Raw genomic sequence first — 22,585 nt, 5'->3', positions numbered from 1 at the left:
TATGGACCTTGTTGGCTTTTGACACAAGAAATCCTCGCAGACGTGCTTCGATATCGAATGACGCATCGAATGAGACATTATTCCGTTTGAATGAATTCTTTTAAGTTTGACATTTCGACATTTAGTTACCTACGTTCTATCGTGAGTCGTGATTACGTGTCACGATACCGCTCACAAATTGCGTAAATTTCTCGCGTACGATTCACCACATCAAACAATCGATTTTTTTTTTTTTTTTCACGAAACCACAGGCTCATATGCTAGCTGGCCGGTTGGTTGTCTTGGCTTACCGCCTTCCAGTCGTATTCCTGAAGCGGTGAAATTCCAGCAAGAGGTTCGGAGCTTAGAGTTCCACGTTGCGTGTTGGCGTTGCACGTGGGTTGGGCACCACGTTGAGCCCTCAGCACAATGATATATCCTGGGCCGCGTATACGGGAATAGGTCGAGACCCCGGTGTGTCAGAGGTGAAGCCGCACCCTGCATTGTGTCCTGCCCACGTGACCGTCGTGCAAGTCGTCATTCGTGTCAGCGTGAATCTGACTGATGCTCCACAGAGCCGAAACTTCAGTCTCAAAGTCGGAAAATATATGTCGCTCGTATAATTACGATTTCGTAATTATGATGTACTTATAATACTTCTTCCATAGTTGAGCTTTTATTTTTTATGAACTTATATTATTATTATCACTGAATATAATTTCGATTAAGTTATACTGTAATAATATATTATTAGAAACGAGTCACGAGATCTAGAAGTTCGAAAGGTGGTATATACATATCTATCGATCAGTGACAAGATGCTAATTCGACCGAATCATAAATAAATATATCATTTAGTTTAACCGGTATAGCTTAATTATTATGGATTATTGATTAATTCGATCACCGTATCAGAAGCGAGCTACACCCTGCATTGTAGCGCCTACGCAATTTCTCGTACTTGGCCTGAATAAATATATCTATCGTTTCAAGTATCGCGCCGTTCGTAAAGGTCGCGACTTATATTACTATTTTCTGTAAGCACTATCTATTGTTGCGTGGTTGTAAAGACGTATCATTAGTCACAAAGCAAAGTCGAGAGCAAAGTTAATCGTATGATTTTTCAAGTCATTTCAGTTAGCTTTTGTTTGTTGCATGCGCAAGCACCTGACCTCTTACAGTATCTAAAAGGCTAAAAATCTCTCATTGTCTGATTTTAATACTGATCTTATTAAATAAAGAGGCAAGATGGATCTTTTTATTTTTTATTGTTTTACGAAGTGCATCATCAGTACTTCGATTTGAGTCGGAATAAATAATCGCGATCGAGTAATGTAATTTCTATTGTTTCGTTCCGTAAAACGATTTCGTAAAACGAAAATATATTCTTTTAAGATAACAACGGACTTTACATTAACCAACTTGTATTATTTCTGTTTTAGGTAAGCAGAATGTTTTGCGTGGAGATACGAGAGATACGCTAAGCGCGAAGAGAACCGCTCGAGCGCTCGCTCTTCTCGTGGAAATCGTGCCCAAGGTACATATACTCGCCACGATCCGATCGCAACGACGAAGTTCGGTGGTGTACGTCGATAGCTGTATTTCTGTCTCGAATTATTGCATTTGTCGGCCGCGTACCCCGAGGAATTCTCACACTTTGGTGCGCCTCGATCGCGAGGAAATCTAAAATGAAGCCCCGTCCGCTGAAAGTGCAACGCCTAAAGACACGTAGGTTGAGATTTATAGGAGCGTTGACCTTTCGCGTTTTAACGTGACTATTTTGCGTTTTTTTTTTTTTTTTTTTTTCTAATGAAGACCCCCTCTTGTACATTTTCTTCAAAGACTCCCTTTTACGTTAGCACATAAAACGTAATGACGAAATATTAATCCGATGATCTATATGAATTAATAATTCTGTCATGCTATGGCTTTCGAGCATATTATACTCATTAGAGAATATATAATTGCAGATAAATATGCGGTAGATTACTTATAAACGAATAAAATTTTGAAAAGACGTGTGGAATCCGAAGCGTATTAAATATTACGATCGGTAGCACACCCAATTGTGTGGGATTCATGGCTAAAGGATCAAGAACAATGATAAATTACGCGAGGCGGTCGCTTTTAATCGTGTTCCTGTTACACAGTTGTTCCATAACATTTGACATTCGCAACGCTAATTACCGCATGTGCGACGTGAGCCAATTACGTCGAGCAATACGAGCCACGCCAACATATCATTAATATCGCATTTCAGTACATTCTCTCGTTCATCAGTCTTGTTACGAACCACAAACTAAGAGGATCGACAACGAGATCGATCGGGGAGCCGCGGCACGTTCGTCTCAATCGTCAGAATTTATTGAAGCACTAACCTTTCGTGTTTTCATCGTTCAACTGTATTTCACCCGTTCTTTCTCTCCCGTTGTCTCTTTTCTCAGCGAGTTCAATTCTCGTCACGAAGCACGGCATTACTCTCTTTTTTTCATTTTTCTCTCTCATCCTCCTCCCTCATTCCGTATTAGTCAATCTTTCAAGACGGCAACTACTTCTAATAACACGCGGAAGTGTTTTGAACTTCGCGGAATTTGCGACGATGAGTTTAACGCATTGGATTCGCAAGAAATTATACGATGCGCTGCCGAATTGGCGGAGAGAATTTCAATAGAATTCAACATTTTATGAACAGAACCGGCAATTCAAAATAGATCGAACTGACTAAACGTTTTCATTTTTGTATTCGTATATAAGAAAAAGTACACGGTTACATTTTATAAACTCTTAGTGGTTTCTGATAGTTTTTACAATGTAATATGCTTCAAAAAGTCAAAAAGTCTTATTTCTGCAATTAAGCTTTCAATTTTAATCTTTTTAATTTTTAATGTAAAATAAATTTGTGATAACAAAGTTGAGAGAAGAGACGGAGATGTCGATGTCACCCTGTGTAACAACACCTCCCAAGTTTACGTTACACATGTAAATCCCCATGTAAGTGAGGAGTAGTATGAATGCAACAACGGCCACTATTAATTCATGCATGCATTGTTACGTGTCAAGGCACGCGGTATCCGTTGGCAGATCATCGTGACGAGATAAGCGAGTGAAAATCTTCTTCTCGATCGATAGCTTCCTCTCACAAAGTCACAGAGGACAAAAATAGTGGAAAACGCAAGTAAAGTATTATTGCACGACGAAGAGTCTTTTTCTCATCGAAAAGATCGTCTATGTAGAAAGAATATATTGTATATACTTATAAATTTTTTAACTTTTGACAGACTCGTTAGTTTTTCCAAAAATATAAAATAATCTACAACAAAATTTAAAAAATTTCCCTTTTTTACTGAAAAAAATTTGAAAAGTCGTCTCATAATATGTTGCTGAAATTTTCTGCATTTTTTCAACTTTGGAAATTCAATGTTGCGAGTGTAAAAGCAAAAATAATTTAAAAAATAATTTAATACACATTCTAAAGAGTAATATATTTTTTTTCCTAATAATAGCAAATAATTTGTCTGAATTTTGTTTCTGCTCAATGAAACACTCGGACGATAAACATATCTCTTTTCCTGCGACCTCTGATGCTTACGTCCGCGTCCTGGCAATAAATTCCACGTCATTGGGCCTTGGAACGCGGTTAACGCGGCTCGATGCACCGATACAATGGACAAATCGGCAAATCTCTCGTTACGACAGAGAGTTGCGCATACGAAGGCCGTCGACGATTTGTCGCGTAATGTGCGATATCAACGATCTCGAGGTCGCGATCACCGTGACCGCCGCGTCAGACATGTGGTAACATATGTCTGCCTTCCAGTGAGAATTTAATTGCTCGGGTTTTCATTTGCCTAATGCCGTCTGGAAAATCTCTACGATTTTTCTTGCCAGTATCGAGAGAGAATTCGCGTTATGTAACCGCTCTTCTCTCTCTTGTGTTGACCAACTATAAGTAATCTTGAAGACTGAATATAAGTAAATATTCATATGAGTCTCCACAGTTATCAGTGCATAAATGATTAGAGTATTTATAAGATGTATTATAAAATATAATTTGTAAACAATTGAAATATAATTACCAACGAAGTTAATTACACTTAATTTGAATTATTAACTACACATATTTTGACTCTGGATTTGAGTTCTTCTGAGTGTGAAAGTTAAGTACAATCTATGTTGTACTTGACTTTTTACGCTCTAACAACCACTCATGTAAGCATTTTACATATAGTTGGAAAACTTGTGTCGAATATAACTGATTTCATATCCGTCCTAAACGATTCGCACTCAAATTTTTCTGTTCATTTAATACAAGATTAATATGTTAAAAAACAACACAGATATACTGGGTGAAAGAAATAATCACAAAAAAGATCATGTTTACACAATTTGTGAATAAAGTGTGGAAATATATCTTTTTAATATAAAATTAATGTTTATGATATATTAAATTGATACGTATTTCACATTATTTTAGAATTTACGTTTTCAAACATATTATTTTTGTGTTCATTATTTACTTATAAATTATGACCCTAAGGAAAATTAAATATCAATTTAACACAGAATCTTTAAACGTAATCACATTATGTTAAATTAACACTTGCGTATGTTAAAAAATTCAACACAAACTGTTAAGAAGACCGTTTCCAACACAAATACACAATGTTCTTTATCGTGTATTTCGATTTATCAGGACTACGAAACTACTTTATTTTTATTTAATCTTGAAGATGTGTAAAGCAGGATGTCAAAAAGGGGCTGATCTGCCTAAAAAGGTATAAGTAAAAAAAATAATGTTTTAGTAATGTATTTTATATAAATTTTGATTTCTTGGGGACGATAAAATTATATTAAAAAGCTTGATGCGTTTGGAAAGTATTTTTCGAGAATTAAACAAGAATGTATTGAAATTTTAATAAATACATCATGCTTAATTTTTGAAATGTACCTCAGATGTTACGAATTTTTTAATAATTTTATTACATCTATCAGGTAAAATCTACATTACTTCTTTTACTTATTCTTTTTAAGCAGAAATCGACTGTTTTTTCTAACATTCTCTCCTTTGTGTATTTTATGTTAGATCTATTGCTGGTTTCTCTCATCGACACTAAGTACGTTATATGTATTTGAATGGCGTGCTGGTACATTCCGATGGATATCGACTCTCGATATCAAAACGTGACCACGCTAGTATTAGACATCTATATCTGATGAAGCGTCTTTGCTGTATCTATAATGAGACGACTTGCGTCATTGCAGTAATTAAAAATAATATTGATGATTGTATCGCGTTGAAATTTACCGATTAACGGGTTTCTTATCGAACATCTGTTTCGTAGCGGACATTCGATCGTTTGATCTCATTGGATGAGAAATTCACGATAAAACTGTTTTTTTTTTTTTATGTAGCTTGCATGAATGATTTTCCTTAGAGGTTAAAATTACATTATTTTAAAAACATCTGTTTATTTCTTATGTAAGTACCAATAAGCAGTTGAAAGATTTAAATAATTTATTACCAATTGCTGTTTTTTTATTTAGTTTGTTTACTTCATAATTATGAGTTTACCGATAGATCTACTGATTCTTCTTTCGCACTCTCGTATCGTTAATATATTACGAAGAAGGTAGAGAGCTTTCCAAATGTATGCATGACGGAAGAGGGGGAGGCAGGTAAAATTGACAGATTGCTAGAATTTGAAAACTTATAGTCTCTTGGACTTAAGCTTTTATTTGCCGGATCCTTGTAATAGAAAACAGGCGTCGAGACGATGATTCTGATTTTCCTTGGCATCGTTACCTGGAGCACGCCGAAGGCGCAGAAGTTCATTAGCGAAGTATAACCTGGTCTCTCGACACATTCCTCGCCCGCCGACCTTTGGACCTCTCTTCTCTCCTCGGGTCAGGGAGAATTTCGAGACCCGGCCCCAGGTAACTTTTGTACCGGGTGTATCCGAAATCTTACGAAAGGAACCAGTCTTTCCACTTTACTACGCGTGATTTATTTTACGAACCAACGCCCGTGTGATTTCGACACAGTAAATCGATTTAGTCGCTTCTGCAGTTATCTACACGCCCACGCGTTACAGAAGCACTCAGTTTGCAAACTTTTTCCTTTTGTGTCGTGGATAGGTCTCGATTAATCAAATACGAATATCGAATATGTGACAAGTATATTGACGAAGCGATTAATGAAACTTTATATATGATAATGATTTCTTTGAAAGAAATTTATCTTTCTTTGATAGAAATCTCATGTTTCTATTTAGTGCGGAAATTAGAGGAAGGACAATATTATATTCGTAATTAATTAATTAATTCGTTTCGAGAAATTAATTTCTATAGTTGTAAGAGATTTGGCATCCCTCCCCAGATAACACAAAAAGTGTCTAAATTCGAGTCATAAGATGTTTTTACGTCTTCTAAGAAGCGACTTGATGATGTCTTATTTCACAATTTTAGACTTTGTGTTATTCGAGTCTGGGCAGAAGCAGGAAAAAGAATTTGTACTTCGCGAATGTACGAAGTTCTATAACATTCAGCACTGCCGACGGTTATCGACAGTTTTTAAACCGTATAATCACGAAATCTGGTCTTTGAGTTTCGCACAGTTCAACTGGCCGAGAAGCCTAACGACCTCAGTGATACGATAAGTCGCTAATTTGCGTTTGTCGACGATATGGCCTGTCGTGGGTGGCCCGTCGTTCTACGACCGCGCACATCCCCCTACATCGAGAAGCGAACGTACGTGCGACATGCTCGCGATTAATTAGCTAAGCTATGATATCGTCGAACGAAACTGTAATCGATGGGATCGGTCACGTTTTTCGGGACCTGACCCGAGAAATTCTCTTAGACAAAAGGAGCAGCGATATCCTTTCGAAAAAATATCTGATATTTCATCCTCTCGTCTAAATTTTACTAATCCTTTCAGACGCTGCAAACAAATATATTTATGGAAATTGTCCTGGCAAAGAATGATTGGGAAAATTACTATAATACTACATATAATGAGAAAAATTTCCGATTAAAAATGAAAGAACCAGTAGATTCTGATTATATTAATCAGAATTTTGGTTATTATGACTGCGAAAATCTGATTATTTCAACTAAAATTATAATGGATTTAGCTATAAAATTCTGATTTATTAATTGTCCATTTTTCACTACAATTCCAATTAATGTAATCAAACCCTTCTCCTAAATTGTTTTTTTAGGGGAGACCATATTTTTCTACCACATTATTCTAATGGTAATGAATAAAACGTTAATTACAATAGATAAAAGTGACGAACGGGAATTGTAAAATTATAAAGGGAATCGGCATTCAACTATAACCGTTACGTATTTTGTCTATGGTTACGGCGTATTATGGCTTCGTTAAGAGCCCCTTTAAGGCGATATCCCAACTCCTTCATCCTACGGATAAAAATCCCCGGACGTGAAAGACACACGTTGTACCGTTCGGCTTTATTTATTCTCGCGCACGTAGATAAAGCTCTCGCAGGGTTGAGCTGGCGCGCGATCGCTCGCGAAGCCGCATCAATTGTGATCCTAACGCTGACGAAGCGAAATGTATACTCGATGGCGACGCGAAATACGCGCGATTCGCGCGAGGTGGCCGCGAGTGTATGACCGTCGGGAGTTATCCAGGGTCACATAACCGTTTTCTGATGACACTCGGTGAGTAATACATCACTCGAAATGATGCGTGCTGACGAGCACACATATACGCGGTTACCTTTGCCGCCGCTCTCTATATAAGGATCATCCACTCGCGCGTATCATTAACTTTACAGAGGTCGCAGGTCCTTCGGCGACGTTCACCGACGTTCGAACGGCGGAGCGCGCAGCGTTTTCCCGTGTCAACTAGGAATTTATACGCGCAATATATCCAGCCTGTGATCAGCGATCGCGTGAATGCGAATTTATAACAAAAGATGCGAAGAAAAAGACGAGAATTCTTATATAGGTACATAAAAAGCTTTGCTCTTTTTTATTAACAATAGTTTACATATTTTTCTCGTGTTCTGCGCAAGATTTTAAAATTTTCTTATTTTTATAAGCAGAATTATGTATCTACGCGTAATATATGTTCTTCGACATTAACAGGTTACCGGCGATCTTTTTATCCTGTTTTCTTGTAAGAAAGATTTGAAAAATTTGTCTACGCACACAAGACATTCGAGACCTCGTTGTTTAGGAGAGCTCTTGCGTTCTGCACGAGGGAGAAAACGGGAGTTATAGAGAGAAGGACACTGGATAGAATCAGGTACGTAGGTCGGGCAGAGGCCAGGCTCCGACAGCGACGAGTCACCTGCGGTGTGACCGATGCGAGCCGTCAGCGAACGCGCTCGCTATCATCTCACCAAGTCCCTGGCCTTCTTCGTCATCGTGCCTAATGCTAACTGCTTGCCGAGACTCGGTAGCGTACAGTCCTCCGCAAAATTCTCCGGACCGTCGTTTTATAAAACTGCGTGTAGGCTGTGTAATATCGAGGGATGACAGTTGTACGAGGAATATGCTAATGATCGATACGTCAATGAACAATGCGCTTAGAAACGCGTTAATTTATTCCGTAGCCGCATCTTGTTTTGCGAAACCACCGCGCCTTTTTGTCGTACGTGGAACTTGCGGCAACGAAGTGATTTAGACTCTCCATGCGGATGCGCGTTTCCTCGCAAGTTTTTTTCCCCGATGATGTTATACGCGAAAGAATCGTCCGTGCTAATTGCACCGCTCATACGGTAGTAGTCAAGCTCGCTGCTATCCGCTGGCAACCTGTTGAGCTTCATTGTCGAGATGTTCCGTTCTTCTAGTCACCTGCGCCACGTGGCAATTAGCGGCATGTATATACGGCTGACACGAGAGAGGAAAAATCGACCTGATGATGCTGCGAGAGCGCGTTAATTAATGATGATAATCGCTCGTGATAGAGACGATATTATCACCGCTATAGATTTGCGGTTTCCGTATCGCATCGCGTATAGCTAACTTTGACTTTTTGTAGCCTCTGCAATTCGATTGCTTTTAACCGTTCATCCTTTAGCCTCATTACGGTTCCACTCCTTCGTATAAGTATTTTCTTTCCTGTGCTTATCAACAAAACACTTCTTAGCGCGGAATAATAGGAATTTAATAGCCTTGTTATTTGTTACCTATCTGTTGGTAACTTCTTACGTTAATTCCCCGTATGTGCCTCATTCATCCGCCATATGGCAAGATGCCATCTTCAGCGAGCGAAAATGGAAAGCGCGATAGGGAACTCGTTTATCGATGCCACGGCAAGTTATACGCGAGACTCGACCTTTGATCGAGTAAAGTACCCGCTTCCAGTCCATCGCTTCTTTTCTTATTCTTCTATCGTCACGCTCTGACCTTCTCGGTGACTTTGCAGGTGAGATAATCTAACGCTAATCGCTCATTGCGCGCGTAGTTATCTTTTAGTTTTTTTATCTGCGCGCGATAACCTGTCTCATCTATATACCTTTTCAAAAATATTCATTCAACTGTTCGTATCTTTTAGCTTTCAGTATATCGATTTTAATCGATTCTCAAAAATAAATCCAAATCATTATAATTAAAGATACGAGTATAATAAAAAAAAGATATATATATATCTTATTCTCTTTTCGTTTTGTAATTTTGCAATATTATACTTTCTACATTTGTCCACAATCTTTCTTGACAAATTCGAATTCTCACTTTTATACATTTTGAACAACGCAGCGAGATTGGAAGCGAAACACGCAAAAGTTAACAGCAGCGCGAGTTGTCGCAATCGAGATGACTCGTGGTCAGCACTCGACCTTTGGTCGGCTTACGTACCCGACTTCTTCCTTCCTTCGTTTATCCTTCCTTCATCAGCGCGTGCTTCCTTCTCTTCGCCTTCCTCCCACATCTTTTGCGACCGACCCGACGCGACGACTCGTTTGCTCACTCGCTTGCTCGCTCGCACGCGCGAGATAGTCGTTCGCGCTAATCGCACCTTACGCACAAGGCGACGAGGTCACGGTGCTCTTTGTTTGTCATCCGCCCGCAACCTGCTTCGCTCTCTTGTTAAACGTACGTGTCTTGGAAGAAAAAAGACAGAGAGCTACGAAGAGAAACGGTGCCAAGACGTACGACTCGATGCAATGGAAGATTTCCATCATGTATTGGACATGTAAATTCGATTTATCTTGTGAGATTTCTTCTCGTTGCAAGAGAAAAACTAACCAATTTTCTTTGCGTGTGTAAGAATATTTTCATTTTTTTTTATGTATACATTCACATTTTATTTGCGAAGTTTATTTACTCTATTTTTGGGAGGAGAAAATCACAAAGCCTGTGAAAATCATTCTATTTGGTTCGTCATCTTCTAGAATTGTAAATAAAAAGAGAACGACGTTGAATAGAAGATTCAAGATTTGAAAAGAAATTTTCCTCTGAAGTAATTGAATGATGATGATCGTGTAGGCGGGTGCGTGTTAGGAAATACATGGCTTTAGAGAGGATACCAATTGAGAGAAAATAGCGAATGAGGAACGTGTGGAACAAAGTTCATGACAACGGGGACGATGGCGGTGACGGTGAAGCTGAAGAGGTGTCCGAGAGGACTCGGTGGAATGACCCCGCGGATCGTATTGTAAGCGCGTACGTGTCCCTCACGGAGGGTAACATATGCGTGATGGCCTGCGAAAGCTACGTCACGCAGGAACGCACCTTGACTCCTTCTCTCTTTCTCTTCTTTCTTCTTATCCCTCTCGCCCCTTTCTCGATGTGTGCTCTCTTCTCGAGTCCTTCTGTCTTCCTTGCTCCCGTGGGGTACGGAGGTCACCGCTCGCCCGTTGCCACCGGCGGAACAAGCGGCGAACCGCAGGAAGAATATCTTCTTCTTGTACCCCAAGCCTCTGGGTCCTCGTCGGATGCTCTGACTTCGAAGGGAACGCGAGAGAACCAGATAGAAATTCAACGGATCGCGAGGAAGCATCGTAGGTCCTCTATATACCCTTGATATTTTTCAACGACTCGTAAAAGAATTTTTTATCGATATAAAATTTAATAGTATTAACCTTAAAGTGTAATGAGTCATCATCTCTCTTAAATCGATATTTGTCTTTTTTAAACGAATATATATAAAAGTGAGCGTTTTAATTGTTTATCTATGTAAAAAAGTTACGCGTATGAATTCAAGTTGAGAATTATCGTATATGAAGATGGTAGTTTCAAGAAATATCACTCTGCGCGTATAAATTAATGCTAGCGTATATCCATCTGCTATCCTCTCAATAGAGGCTTTCGCGGCCGAGTGTAATGTCGCGCAACCTGACCTCCTTGCAGGTGCGCGATCCTGACGGACGTACAGTGTCACCATCGTCGCGATGTCTTGACGAGCGACCATAAAAGACCGCGCATCAAAGGAGACGAAAAGGGGGAACGTATAGGCGGATCGTAAAGACAGGAGATAAAAGGTACAGCGCGTAATACGTGCGCGTACGTGACTCTCCGTGGAAATCGTATTGAAAATTTTCTGGTGGTGAAATAAGCGTTTGCACGCGTCGACAAATAGAAATGACGTATATATGTGTACAAATACTAGTCCCCTAGCCAGGAAGTTATTAAAGAAAAACATCGTTTTTCGCTGTTCTACGTGAAATACAACTTAGGCATGCTTACACGGTAAAAAAAAAAGATTTTTCTTTACGATGTCTGTTTTTCAAGAATAATTTTAAACATAATTAGTTATAGTTTTTTTAGTTTGTTTTTTTTTTTCGTTTTTCCATAGCAATTTTGCCAAATTGATGTTAACATTCTTACAAGATAGGACAGAATCTTCACAATTGCGACGTAACAAAATAATGTTACGAAAGCAGATTTGATGGTGTTCTTTTTTTGAAGAGGACCCAAAACGAGGGTCGAAACGTATACGTTATACTATATTAGAACTTTTAGTAGGGCTCTCCTCAGGCCCACAGCTTGCCCTACTTTCAGATCAGGTACGGATCTGGTGCCTTAATAGGGCTCTAATGCTGTAACGCCACGTATCAAATGGTCCTGATCAGGGAGGGTAGGGTATGCTCTACTCGGGAATTTTTCACTTGGGCTTGATCAGGAAGTGACAGGATATGCCTTAGTCTTTCTCTACTGATTAGGGACTTTATTTTTAACTTCGTTAAAAGTTATCGTACCGCAATTAAGAAATTAAATTCTTAAAGCTGAAAATTTTGCTCTGTAGCTAATTTTAATTAGCTGTAAACGTTGCGGTAAAAATCATAAAAATTTAGTCATAATAAATACTTTGACAGTAGAAACGCGTTGCAACAATTAATTAATACATGCACATAATTTCACTATAATAGACACAAATTTTTGTTTCTGATAATATTATAATACACATTCTTTGATATATATGTAATAAACTTTTAGTGATATTTTACACATAATAACCGAAAATTGTACTGTCTAAACACACACATATATTTTATTTATACTTTCATAGTAGAGTTCGATTTCGTGCTTTCCAAGAATCTTTCATTAAACTATAAGTGAAAAATCTTATAATGCTGCGCCTTTCGTTCTATGTGGCTTTGCGAATATTCTGCCGCGAGTGAGCGATTTTAGTGAAGAATTTAGTTTAAATATGATTCTTATATTATATGTACTTTTGTTGCGTTAATTACATTGTTAAGGCAGAAAATTTTTAGTTTTATATATATATACGTTATTTTACTGAGAAACCAATACATAACTGTGATAAATTCTTTTGCGCTGCAAACATATACTTTCAGCAAACCAATGATTGGCTGCAGCGCGTAGAAAATTTTATTTTCGTGTGTACGGAAGAAGAAATCATTTCACGGATTTCTAATAACCATTATTTTTCAAGCGAATTTCCTTGGGGGGGGAAGTAGAGAGAAAAAGAAACGGCAGGAAGGCGTAGGATGACGAGAGAGGCTGAGAGAAATGGACCTATAAATCACGCTAAAGTGTACACGTAGCCGTATAGTACCACGTGAAAACGCGCAGCTATAGACAAGAGAAGATGAAGAAGAGTCTGGAAAGCGGCGTATGGATCTTCTCTCCAGCCGTTACACGCGAATGTTCCGACAAATACAACTAGAGCTAATTAGTTGCAGGAATGCGTCGGCGCGCACAAGCATCGCGTTCCTACGTAAAGTCGAACACGCGGTGACTCCTAATAAGACGCAATCGTATCGACGTCACGCGACCTTCGAGCCGTGCCATGGTGAGTCCCAGCTATCGCCGTTTCTTGGCCGTTGCTGGTGCCGCTGCTACTTATGTTGCTGGTTATAAATCGCTACGTCTCCTCTCGCTCACCCTCCCCCTCCCCTTCGAGTCGCGTCGGCTAATAAACGCTTGCGCCTCACGTGAACGCCATTGTGTTTCGCGAGAGGCCTCCCACTTGAAACAGCTGTTTCGACCATTCTCTGCACGACCAAGGTTACGCATCGAAGGGACAAAGACGTGGTTTCACTAGAAGCCGCGGCCGTTATCGATGGACAGGCTCGACGAACGAGAGGAAAAGTTCTTGCACAATGGGAGAATCTAGCTTTTACGATTCTTAAGTGGGGTCACTAGATACACGGTAGGCTATACTGAGCATACTCTATTATACTGCATTTATTTTTGATACAATATTATTAATGTCTTCTTTAAACAATCTATAATAAGCTCAGTATAGCCTTCAGATGATCACTAATATTTGTGCGATAATATTATATTAATATTTTAGGGGCCACTTTATACACGCCTGATCCCAAGGTAATCTCTTCCTTGTGTTTAATTAAGACACGCATATGTGCAGAAATAAAATTCGGCAATGAATTGGCGATGTCGGTCGTCCTTGGCCATCACCAAATGGCTGAACGTCGTGTTTTGAATGTTACGTGTGTCACGTAATGATTACGTATCTGTCCTTGGTTCATGTGATACCGCAAGATCCAATTCCGCGTGATAGCGTCGTGGCGAGCACGTTCTGAATACCTTTCACGAGGGTGCCATCACCCACCTTGATTTCCAGAGGCACCCTCGCGTAACCGCCAACCGAGATCGCACTCGGTGGCGGCGTGCGCACACGCGCGTACGCGTAGGTGTACGCACGCGTGCACACATGGAGTCGCGTGCATAGACGGAGCGAGGAGCGTGTGCGGCACGGTCGCTACTACATTATGCATTAGTCATGATTACAAAGTAAGTGGCGAGCTCGTAGCGCGTCTGCAGTAATGACGGCGTATTTGCGGTGCTTATGATTTTCCACTTGAAATGGGCATAACCCGCTTTAATGGCGCGCAAGACGGCCCTCCCGGTCGCGCATAACTTACGGTGGGTTTACAGCGGCCGAGAGGAGATCCAGCAACGACCGCGTGGTTGCTGACGGCGTTGATCGTGTTAACGCCGCGACAGTAATCTCTTCCTGCCTCTTCTCGGTCTCTCGCGCTCGCCGCGCCGCGCCGGTCCGGCCTTTAAAGGTCGTCATGGACGACAGGTATTATCCTTGTCGTGGTATATACGGGAATTATAGAGGACCATCCCCTGACACAATGAAAAATAGCGCGTTTATATGATATTTTTTAAAGGTAGTCTCGTCTACTTTTTTATTTTGTTTTATCAACTAGATCTCTACCTGATAATTTATTATTTTATTTTTAGGAAATTATTTAATTTTTGGGAGACACATGATGTAATATCATTTTTTTAATCTGTTTCTTTATGATGCGGGAGAAAAAAAGATATTTGATGTTGCGCCCCAAAAGATTTTCATTAATATTTAAGTTGCTTTGAAGCGACTATTATATAACTTAAGTCATATCTCATGTAAGCGATCAAGTTAGTCACGACTTTCCGCGAATTTAGAAAAGTTATTTCAGCAAAAGGTAATCATAGTCGATAGTGACCACATTAAATCGCAGTTAATCAACGTTGATAATTTTGATTTCTCTTCGAACTGTCACTTGCAACCTTTAAATATCGTTGAAGTCAATTACAATCGTTGTTATCTATTATGAGCTATAAATTAGACGACAATAAACTTGCGGTAAACCAGTGATAATTAATGGCGACAGTAACGTATATTATATCACCTATCTACGTTACGATCTGGTATCGCATGCTTTTCAGAACGATAACTGACTATCATTTCTTCTGAAATAATTTTACGTTATACACTCTTGGTTGTCATGTAACATAAATTTTTGTCAAAGGAGATAAATTATTAATTTACTTTGAAGAAGTGAATTACATGGCAATGTTAATCACTGTAATGTCTAGTTTCTGTAATCGATGGTTGAAAATACTTAATGATTATAATTTTATAATTATTCAGAGGTGCGACATGTTTCCATTGAATGCACACAATACATATTTCATTAGCGATAGAAATGAAAATTCACAGCGTTTTTTTTTATTTCGCAAACGGGATGAGGTCGCTCGCGGTACTATATTGAAATCACTTGACTCAGCAGGATTGCCAGGATCCCGGCGATGATTCGCGCACGTGGCGGAAAAATAGAGTCATCTTTCATTTCAGCGGCTCGCTATATGCGAGGTCGCGGGAGAAAAGTCAAGCGTGTATGAAAACGGAGAGGACAAAAAGGAACGAGGTTTCTCGCCGCAGTAGCTCGTAATGACGGGCTATGCGCTGCGCGACGCGTAGAACCGGGTTTGATCGTTCATTAAGCGTCGGCCCGACCCCGGATGCGGACGTACGACGCGCGTACACGCATATGCACACACGGAGCCGCCGCACTCGCTTTGCTCCAGCGAAGTGAATGTGGGTAGTGGGCCAGCCTTGCTGAGGCCGGCTGCGAGCGGAAGAAACACGCGTGTATGCGCCCGCATCCGGCTTTCAGCGGATCGATCGAAAAGTCGTGAGACTCGATCCATCGTTGTTATAAAAGGAAGGTAATAAAAGGAAAAGAGCATGAAAGGGAAAGTTGAATAGCGACGACTTTGAGTAGCGGATGCAGTACAAAATTCTTTTAATCTGAAGTGTCACTTATTGGGGCGTAACGCAATGCTCTTCGCAAATATCAATTTTTACAATATTTGATCAGTAATATAATATTGATCAAATGTTAAAAATTGTCATTTGCAAAAGAACAATTTAATGTCGATTAGATTTTATCGATGTAGTAGTTTAGTATACTATTGCTAGCCAGTGTTCTTCTGTGCGCGTTACGACTTTTCCATATTAATTAAACACGTTGATTCACATGTATGCATGAGAACTCGTGCTGATGAATCTTTAGGTCACTCTTTGAACAATGCGTTGCGCGCGGAAGCGTCCTATTGTCGTTTTCCGCTGTGTCAGAGATGGATGCTGGATCGATCCCTGTATCGCGTGGTGTATTACGCAACTTTACCGGTCCGCTTCTAATCTCGTCCGTGGGATCGTGGAAAAATTCCCAGCTCGGTGAAATTTCTTAAAGTCTTAACGCGGGAATAATTAACAGCGATCCGGCGAAGAGGCCGCTGGTTTTATTCTCGTCTCGCGACGGCACTTCGTTCGCGACCTCGAAGGTCAATTCATTTTAGTCGTGGTCGCGTTGGATAATTTATGACTATGCTGTACGCGATTACTATGAGTTCCTGGTGTCCTATCTCTGTGTCTTCCTATGGCTTTCTTTCTCGCGGAAACCTGTCTCACCCGGGAACGAAATAGTTAACCAGGCAGCTTCACTAAAACCGGTAAATTACACGGGTATCTCAAGATACACGATATATCGGATGAAATCAAGAAGCGAGCTACTGTTTTCGTGCGGCGAGGCAGCGGGTTGTCATCGCTTGCTTTCCCACGCACGTTTTCCACGTTATACTTTCTATCTTCAAATGTACGTCGCGTTATACTAAAAATACCGACATGAGACGAATAGAAGGAAAAAGAAGATTTTGTCTGTTATTTTTTTAGTTTAAAAATTGATCTACCACTCTTTGTCATTGAGATATCGAAGTATCGTGATTCAGGCCTCGCATTTTCGTTGCATTAGCGAATGCAACCTCGAAGCGCGGGCTTCACGGAGCGGGTGTGTCATGGGAGATACGTGCGCTGCACATTAGTTCGTTTTAACACGTCGTTACGATATTTCACACTCGGACTTTACGTAGCTCTCAGTATTCACCATAGGTATTTCGCTGCTGTTAACATTCCACGTTTGCATGTAACAAAATCTTTTGATAAATCTACGTAAGATGTTATTTATTACAAACTATAATACTTAGCTATAATATTTTTAAACGATAAGTGCGCAGAACAATATATTTAGCAATATTTCGTTGAAAAAATGAAAGAAATATTAATTTAAGCTCTTTTCAAAACAATTTCTTTTCAATCTTTTAAATTCGCGTTTGAAAATTTAATAATGCAATTAATTGTTTGACTCACAAGAGCGTAAAAAAAACTTTTGGTGCAAAGGAGGATGAGTAAAATTATCGTATTTTGGCTTAAAGTATAAACGATGGCGGAACCTTTTTATGCATATTTTCTTGTAATTTCTGACGTGCTCAATCATTTTTCAAACTGACCATGATCTGATAGGAATAGTTGAAAATCGCACTACAAGTAGTACAACTTTGTCAAAGTCTGACCTTTAATTACAATTTTCAATATTTTTCTATTAGTTCAGCTTGAAACTAATATTCGCAAATTCAACACATTAAAAAGTAAGACAAAAGCATATAGGAGAGGTTATCATTACTTAGGCTAAAATTGGCATTTTACTCAACGTCCTGAACAAAATGTATAAAATATAAGTAGAATAGGATTGAGTGTTATGAGCACTGCAGGTAATATGAGCATCCTTTATATTTCTGCAACGAGCATCTGTCTTCACGACATTCCAGCTGTGAAGTTTAAACTAAATTTATGTATGGTACAGTCGGGACTTAAAAGATTGCAATACTTTTTTCAAATGGTTTTTGGAATACAGCTTACTCACAGAATGATTGATTTTTATAAATCCATAAACAAAAACCAATCGCTCAGTGAGCAGGCTGTATTCCGAAATCTATTAAAAGGACAGTGTTGCAGAAAAAAACCTGAGAGTAGACATATCTTAACTTTTTTCATCTACTGTCATGTACCAAATTTCATAGGGTAATGTCCACGTTTTTGTGGTCCTCTTCCATACTATACGTGGATACAAAGATGAATAATCAATTTTGATGATTCATTCTTATCTTACGAAAATGTGAACAATATCCTATGAGATTTGGTACATGAAAAAAGCCAGAATGTCCATTCTCAGGTTTCTCTCTGGTTGCAACTAATCGTTTACGAATGTACTTCGGAAATTTATCATATAAATTACGCAAGTATGTTAGTTTTTTATTTTTTATGTTTTTCTCCTAATTTTATAAGGTCCTTAATCTACATTGAGATAAGCTATTTTATTCTACGTGTTAATATTTGTAACATAAACAATATTGAGCCATTCTAACCTCACAAAGACTTTTATTGATTTATTAGACAGGTGAATTTTTCGAATAGCATACATGGTCGTTTATTATTATGAGCATGTTCATTATTCCTTATCGTACACTGGAAAAAATGTGGTAATAGTTACTAAATATATGGTGAAATAGTGCCAATCTCAAGTGTTTGGTTAACATAATACAAAATAATGTTATTTTACTATTTGATCTTCCTCTTTGTCAGATTTTTACAGAAAATGTTATTGCATCATTAACTTTATTATATTGTTTTATAACATATTTGTATTTTTTTTGTAACAAAATCGTGTAAAAATGACGAGACTACTCTTCTGTATATCTCTATCTCTTAGTTAGTTCAAATCTTAACTAATCCCACGAGTGCAGCTGCATATCATTTTTGCGCCACTATGTAAATGTCGTCAAGCTGAAGTTAGACGACAAACCGCGGACGATCTTTAAACAATGACTCCCTGCTTTGGAAGTTCCTGAAGTTACGATGTTTGTCGTATGCTACCGCCGCCAACTTGCAAAAAAAAAAACCGTGAGAAAATTGTGAAGAAAGTCTTGTTATACGCGGAACGCGATGTTTATAGAATCCATCAAGAGGTAAATGTTGAAATAATGCTCAATATATCCTCCTTATAATTCTTGTTCCTATTAAACAGGAATTTATATTCAAGGAATTCAAGATTCATATTTCTCTGACACGTTATGATTTCAACAACTTAATAAAGTTAAATTGTTAGTTATACTTTTCATCGAAACATGTATTTTACATTCCCTCCGTTTCACTGTGTAATTAATAGACTACTATAAAATCTTTAGCAGTCCACAAATCATCCATCCAACGATGTTCATGGAGAAATTCATTTAAAACTGATTAAGTTATATATTCCGAAAACTTCTCGTCGAACGCGTCGTTTAATATACCGTTGTATCGTTCTTGTTAGTGGCTAATTCGTCACGAAACGATGCGTACAATGTTTGTTGCCCGCATACTTTCCTATTTTATAACTATTTGGATGTCATTTATGGCGAGGTGCGTCGAAAGCATCTTCGAACGCCTCATCTCTTGGAGGGCGATGGTTATCCTACTAGCAAACAGTGCCTAATGGAATTTTTATGGGCAGCTGTAAATATTTTAACTCGAAATAATGAAGACATTTGGCAGTGAGTGTCATAGAAGTGGCTTTTACGATCGCTACCCTCAGTCTGTATCCCGCTCGATGCCGCGGAGTCGCTTCTACAACCGGATTGTAGGATATAACCCGATAGCAACCGAGCTGAGCCTGCCGGAGGTGCTAACTTGGCGCATTATAAAAATAATCGCAGTATCCGTTTGCGTACTTCCGATGCTGTCGGTTTTACTACGAGGATATTTGTGTAGGTACGATTAACACTTGTTCTCCATTATTGTGAATATACTTTGGACAAAAATCTGACAAGCGCGAATCAGTTAATTGAAAGTCTCTTATGCTTTACTATATATCGAAGACGGTTAACACCATTAAATTATTTGAAAAATATTTGTCGCGGACCGCAATAATTATTGATATGATAAATAGACGCCACATGCAATTACAATCGCAAGAAAGATTGATTGCGATGAAAATACCGATGTACGAAAATATCGCGCGAAAAAAGCTACGAAATACGAAGTTCCCGTATCTTTTCCCGGCACCGTTGCTGACACCGTTGCTGGCACCATCGCTGCATTAATCGCGGCCGATCGTATCGGCCGGTAAATTCGGCGGTACGGACGAGTTACTACCTCCATAAAATTCCAGGCGTTTAACGATGACAAGAATTTATTGGATATGTTAGGTAGTCTCAGTGGACAGTGACCTCCTCGATTCCCCCGTTGGTTCTCCTCGTTCTCCGCGCCTTTACGCTGTTTTTCGTTTCGCTCTATACGTCGGTAGATACGCGTCTCTGATCAAGAAGATAATGGCGCCAGGACGAGGCCATTTATTGAGCGTAAATCTCGCGTGCGAGTGGCTAGCACCGCCACCGTGTGCAATCGTGTCCTATACGATTATCCCTCTCTTTCTCTTAACGTATTTCATTCTAAATTCCCTGTGTCGAAAGACGCCGTTTACACGGCGAGATGTTCAGGAAGCTTTACGACGCAAGACGCGAGGACCGCCGCGCCGCGTCTCGTTACGAAACTCGAGCCATCCTGGGGACACAAATGCGGCTGGAATACGCCGAATTTATCTTTTCGTCAAAATTTGGAGTTGAGTGTGCTCTGCCAGGGTCATCGCTCTGGTCGTTTCAAATCTCTTAATAGCTTCTTAAACTCGCGTCTTGTGTCTTGGAAATATGCGGTTTAATCTTTCGTATAACTTGATAAAACCGAGCTGGATAAGAAGCATATTAGGGACGAGGATCTCGCGCGCGCTTTAATACTCTTTCAAAGCCGATCGAAATTTGATATATCCCCTCGTGTGTGTGTTTCGTTTTCAGGTGAGGTGTCGGGCGAGAACGTGTCCGCGAGCACAGGACCACGTGGTGGCGACCGTGGAGAGGCGGCGGATTTAGGTACGTACACGGAAAACAACGACGGGGCCACCCTGGCAGCAAACACAGCGGTCGACACCAGGGGGGGAAGCCCTCAGGGCACCCATCTGTCCGGTGCGGCAACCCCCAGACCTCCACGTGGTAGGAGGCGACAGAACCAGAATGGTCTCGATACTACCCAAGTGAGTAAAACCTTTTTAATACTTTTTATAATCGCAGCGCAATTGAACGTCTAATGTCTATACTTTGAATCGTACTTTTGCTCTTTCTCATTTCCGATTACTAGAGGTGTGTGGGATCTCGAAAATTTCTGAAACCCCATGCGCTTTGGACGGGACGGAAAGACGCGGATTGGGTCGGGACGGGATCCCGACAATTTCGGGATTCCCGAAAATATTCGGGTTTCCTGAAAATATTCAGGTTTCTCGAGAATCTTCAGGATAATTAATACGTTAAACAGGGCGAATAAGAGTTAAATTACAATTTAAAATCTAAATCTGATAATTTATTCTAATATTATATATTGCGAAGAATATCACGTAACTTTTGGCGTTTCGTCCCGGCTTCCATTGTAGTGGAAGCCTACCTTATACGCCTTGGTAAGTTATTAAATCGTGGTTCTATATAAAGAGATATACGCGTGTCTCAGCACTTACGAGAATTTGCGGATATCGATAGACCTCTGATGGCGAGTCGACGTAGTGATATTCTTCGCAATATTTATCCAAAGTAGGAAATAACGTTCTATTAATATATGTAATTCCCCCAAATTGCGCGCCGAACAATTGTCGGTCTTGCAACGCAACTCTAATAATCTGAAATGTCCCCCCTCCTAAATATTTGCGCGCCGAAAGATTTCGGTCTTGAAACGCAACTATAAATGCTAAATCTAGAAACTGTAAATTTTACTTATTGAAAAGACTTACAATGTATTATCCGCATTATTACAGCCTGCGGTTTGAAAACAAATAAATTAAAGAATCTTCAGGATATCTGATATACTGTATGGAATTTTTTCTGTCTTTATCTATGATAAAAGAGTCAGAAAACTCGGCCATTTTCGGGATCCCATCCCGATCTCGAAAAGCATTCCCGGTCCCGACCCGATTTTGCACACCTCTACTGATTACCCATTTTCGAAAAAGTCCACGATGGAATTAAATTTTGACACGGTATACAGAAAACTTTTACGTACGTAGGCAAACACGATGTTCGCCTTATATACTGTATTGACGTAGCACGAGTGAACGTCGCGTTCGTCCGGAATTTTTATTTATTCTTCTCTCCTTTTTTCTCTTTCGTCGAGAAGGACGCGAGTCGCCACGAGGACGCGAGATTTGTCGTACAAATTTTTTGAGAGAGACCCGCTTGGCTTCTTCCGTGAAGTGGAGTGTTTGAGCGTTCACGTACCACTTCGGGACACGTGCGCCAGTCTCGGGAGATATCCTCGACGAGAGAGTCCATCGCTCCTGTAGTCCGAGCGGTAGCCCGAACACGTGTACACGGAGAGTCCCGTTCAAAGCTAACCATGCAGCAACTATGTCAACCGCGTTGAAAGCCGCAGTGTCATTCTGCCGCTGACATCCGTCGACCGGCAGGGCGCTTCTGTAAACGACTTGAAAAGAGAAAGAAAAAAAAAAAGAGAAGTCTT

At 39.8% G+C, this 22,585-nt stretch overlaps 1 protein-coding gene across 1 annotated transcript in view; it reads left to right on the top strand.

The window, feature by feature from the left end:
* LOC108772227 (uncharacterized) overlaps positions 1-22,585 on the top strand; it is a 102,422-nt gene that overhangs the window by 26,989 nt on the left and 52,848 nt on the right. Inside the window, exon 2 of the mRNA XM_018537721.1 lies at positions 20,881-21,116. Coding sequence (XP_018393223.1) covers positions 20,881-21,116 — 236 coding nt within the window. The remainder of the gene's footprint in view (positions 1-20,880; positions 21,117-22,585) is intronic.

This window comes from Cyphomyrmex costatus, unplaced genomic scaffold (assembly GCF_001594065.2).
Source record: "Cyphomyrmex costatus isolate MS0001 unplaced genomic scaffold, Ccosl1.0 scaffold100, whole genome shotgun sequence".
NCBI lineage: Eukaryota > Metazoa > Arthropoda > Insecta > Hymenoptera > Formicidae > Cyphomyrmex > Cyphomyrmex costatus.
Note: the sequence above shows the minus strand (reverse complement) of the source record. Positions and strands in the feature narration are given on the sequence as shown.